Source organism: Phodopus roborovskii, unplaced genomic scaffold (genome assembly GCF_943737965.1).
Source record: "Phodopus roborovskii unplaced genomic scaffold, PHOROB, whole genome shotgun sequence".
In the NCBI taxonomy this organism is placed as follows: domain Eukaryota; kingdom Metazoa; phylum Chordata; class Mammalia; order Rodentia; family Cricetidae; genus Phodopus; species Phodopus roborovskii.
Window position 1 is genome coordinate 36,410,106 of NW_026125281.1, and position 4,455 is coordinate 36,414,560.

Genomic DNA, 4,455 nt, shown 5'->3' on the forward strand with positions numbered 1-4,455 from the left:
CTGGTTTAGAAGCCAGTTTCAGTGTCTCGTTCTTACTTCACAGTACCCTAACAGAAATGTTTGACCTGATGGAGAAATTAACCTTAGAATGAAATAGTGCCTCCTCCTTCCTGACTGCCCTCAGTGCTGTCATGTTCATTTGTATATAGAATAGATGAAATGGCCCGTAGTTGTTATGAGCTCCCATCCAACAACCAATACTCTCTGGACCTTCGCTGCTATACAGCCATGAAGAAACTCTAGCCTGACCAAACACCTACCATTTCCTTTTTTCATGCATTTGGACAGCCCATACTCATAATTCTGTCATCCTGTGTTGGTCTGTGTAAGACCAGTTGCACAAAACATTTAAGTGACCATAAAAAATGACACAATGTGAGTTAAGGAAATGCATGACCCCTGTTTACTTTTTTTATTTATTTGTTTTTTCTTGAGACAGGGTTTCTCTGTGTAGCTTTGGAGTCTGTCCTCACACGTGCTTTCTGGGCCAGGCTGGCCTTGAACTCACAGAGATCTGCCTGCCTCTGCCTGCCGAATGATTGAACGAAGAGTGTACACCACCACAGTCTGGCTATTTACTTTTTTTCTTAACAATCTCTTCAATTGGTTCACTTCTAATTACTCTTTTCCTTCTAATCCAATTATTTGTGCTTCTTTGGCTTTAGTGTTTATTTTCCCGAACTGTTTTATGCTAACAGAGAGACATTTGTAAAGATCACCAAGTAGGTGAACAATCACAATGGGATGCTCTGATGGGCATGAGGCTGCAGCTAGGCTCAGAGCAGACAGCAACTGCGGATCCCCCCTTAGGCTCCCACCCACAAGCATCTCCCTTTCACAGAGATACCCACTCTGTGAACTTCGAACACTAACTTTGAACACACATTTCCTGTCTCATCTCAATCTTAAATAGATGGGATCATGTAATAGGTACCCTCTTGAATTAGAAAACCCCGATGTCAGCTTTATAGAATTGGTTGCTGTATGGAACATTCACCTTTTGACTTGATGGCCTTCTGTTGGACAGACTTACAGAAATGCACCTCTGCACTCTGCTGTTGGTGGGAGTTTGCTGTTTGCAGAATGTGTCAGCCAGAGAACAGTAACGTCAGCACTCTGGGCCATGGCTCTCAGTGCCTAGGCACGAGCATTTTCTGTAACCGAGTGACTGGATCATAGCACACATGTGTTCAGTTCCAGAAACACTGTCACAAAAGGTCCCTAAACTGACTGCTCTGTGTCATATTCTATTGGGTGGGGACAAGATTCGCCCTGCTCTGTCCCCTGCCACACCTTCATTTGTGCTGAGAGCATGCCAAGGAAGAGCTTCTGAAGAGACTGTGCAATTGAGTGCTCCATTTCCAGTTCTCTGAGCCTTTGCTAACATTTCAAACTTTGTTCTTCCAGATTGCACTTTAGTCACTTCCCTGAAGACAGCATTCTGCTACACCCCTATTTGTGCAAGCCAATAGACAACAAGAGGAAGCTGAGGGACAGCAGAGGCCGCCCTTCGGTGTCTGGACTGAGCGCATGCCCAGAGTGCCGGCTCTTGGTGTGCCAGAAAGCCGAAGGAAGGCTGTTCTCAGCACACACAGAAACTGACTGGTAGATTCTGCTACGGCACCCACAGTTATTTATTTATATACAACCCTGTGTATATATTAGAATTTTGTGTTTAAATTGAAGCTATGAAGTCTAAGTCCAATTGTACTCAGAATCCAAATTGCAACATAATGATATTTCGTCCAACCAAAGAAGAGTTTAATGATTTTGACAAATACATTGCTTATATGGAGTCCCAAGGGGCACACCGAGCTGGCCTGGCCAAGGTCATCCCACCCAAGGAGTGGAGAGCCAGGCAGTCTTATGACAATATCAGCAACATCTTAATAGCCACTCCCCTGCAGCAAGTGGTCTCTGGAAGAGCAGGTGTGTTCACTCAATACCATAAGAAGAAGAAAGCCATGACAGTTGGCCAGTACCGTCACCTGGCCAACAGTAAAAAATACAGGACCCCGCCACACTTGAATTTTGAAGATTTGGAGAGAAAATACTGGAAGAATCGTCTCTATGAGTCACCAATTTATGGTGCAGATGTCAGCGGCTCCCTGTTTGATGGGAAAACACAACACTGGAACGTGGGACACCTGGGGACAATTCAGGACCTATTGGAACAAGAATGCGGCATTGTGATCGAGGGTGTGAACACGCCCTACCTGTACTTCGGCATGTGGAAGACCACCTTCGCGTGGCACACGGAGGACATGGACCTGTACAGCATCAACTACCTACACTTTGGGCAGCCCAAGACATGGTACGCCGTGCCCCCTGAGCACGGCCGGCGTCTGGAGCACCTGGCCAGGCAGCTGTTCCCGGGCAGCTCCCAGGGCTGCCAGGCTTTCCTGAGGCACAAGGTGGCGCTCATCTCACCCACCGTGCTCAAGGAGAATGGCATCCCCTTTGGTCGCATGACGCAGGAGGCTGGGGAGTTCATGGTCACTTTTCCCTACGGCTACCACGCTGGCTTCAACCACGGCTTCAACTGTGCAGAGGCCATCAATTTCGCCACCCCGAGGTGGATTGACTATGGCAAGGTGGCGACTCAGTGCAGCTGTGGGGAGGCCAGGGTGAGCTTCTCTATGGACGCCTTCGTGCGGATCCTGCAGCCTGAGAGATATGAGCTGTGGAAACGTGGCCAAGATCAGGCAGTTGTGGACCACACAGAGACTCTGGGATCTACTAACCAGGAGCTCACCACGTGGCGGGTGATCCAAGCTCCAAGAAAAACTCGGGGACTGAGGGATCTCGGGCTTCGCCAGGTCTCACACTGTCTAGCCACTGACAGTAAGACTCCTTGCAGTTCTAGGCAGCCATCAATTGCCACAGCTGAGGAGTTCCAGAAGCCTGATTCAGACCCAGGCTCACCACCTACCCTGGATCTGTCTTCTCCTGGTCACTACATGTCAACTGGAAGGCGTGGTCTTGGTCGGCGCCATTGTGAACTAGGAGTTCAGGAGGATACCAATGAGGCTCCAGTCAAGAGGCGCCTGCCAGCATGCAGGGTAGACACAGGTCTGAACGCAGACCTGTCCCAGTCTGTGATTCAGGACTTGATAGGACCCGAGGGCCCTGGTCCACACTATCCAGTGACAGCTTCTGAAGGTAGATTGACCTCTGACCCCTAAATGTATGTCCTGCCTTTCAGCTCTTTGCCTTCCAATCAGGAAGCTTGTGACAGAGTTGGCAGGACACTGGCCACGCCTGAGAGAGCTCCTTGTCAGTTCTATGTGGTAAACTCATGTGTACCTTTCTCTTTCTAGAACCGGCAAGCCTCTGGATACTGGTAACTCCCATGCTTCTAGCTGAGGTTGCGCTGGCTGGTCATTTTGGGTTTCTCAGAGCTGAGTGCAGCAGAGGCTGCTCCAATCTGACCTCTCATGCTCTGGGCCAACTGAGGAGAAAGCTGAAAATCCAAGTTTCCCTCCCTCTCTTCCATTTCTTGAAAAAATGTCAACCTTTGACCATTAGATTAGTAGTCACAAAAAAGTCTCATACACAGAGAGAGACAGAGAGAGGGGGGGAGAGAGACAGAGACAGAGAGACAGAGAGACAGAGACAGAGAGTAAGACAGAGAGAGAGAGTCAAAAGTCACCAGAGAGTCACAGACGACCTCTCAAAGTTGATGAATTAAGACTGTATCTTACCCAGTGTTCATAAATAAAGGCAAATCAGCCATAATGTTCATTTAGACTTGATTTCTAACATTGTAGTTTCTGATAATAGGATCTTTGGGATAATGACACTTTGTCTGTTTGCAGACAGCCATGGTCATGTCTAATCTGGAGGAATACACCAGCACGTTAGCATGTTCTATTTGTTTCTCCCACACCACACTTCCCATTTGCGCCTAAGCCCATTCCTGTTTTCGTGTCTGTGTGTGTGTGTGTGTGTGTGTGTGTGTGTGTGTGTCGCGTATGTCTGGGAGTGTGCCTGCTCCTTTCCTCTATGCCTGAACAAACAAGCTTCACTCCATTCCCAGAAGAACGATCTCCAAACCAGTGTTTCTCAACTCTGGGGGTCAAGTGACCCTTTCAGAGGGGTCACATACCTGGTATCCTGCATCAGCAGCCCCTAGAGGTACAAGCACCCTTGCATCAATTGGAAGAAGAGGTGAGTGACTGCTCTCCCTGCTAAAGTGCCTCAGTCCCTAGGCCTTAAGCCCCAGGGCACATGCCTGTCCCTTCCCCTCCCATCTTAGCCCCAGCAGCTGGCCAGCAGGTGAGAGCCTTGCAGGCTGGCCGCTCCACGTCCATCACCACCCATTGGACTCTGTAAACTACAAGACCCACTCTGCCACCCAAACCCACCAAACCCATCATCCTCCCCTGGCCAACCATTCCCCACATCATCAAGAGCCTCCAGAGGCACAAGCGCCACCTGTACCGGTCGGTGCCC

At 49.1% G+C, this 4,455-nt stretch overlaps 1 protein-coding gene across 1 annotated transcript; it reads left to right on the top strand.

The window, feature by feature from the left end:
* Nucleotides 1–1,508: 1,508 nt before the first annotated feature.
* On the top strand, nt 1,509–3,229 carry Kdm4d (lysine demethylase 4D). The gene has a single exon (XM_051198942.1). It carries the CDS (start codon nt 1,689–1,691, stop codon nt 3,183–3,185), a length of 1,497 nt encoding a protein of 498 aa, XP_051054899.1. The 5' UTR covers nt 1,509–1,688; the 3' UTR covers nt 3,186–3,229.
* The last annotated feature ends 1,226 nt before the right edge of the window (nt 3,230–4,455 follow it).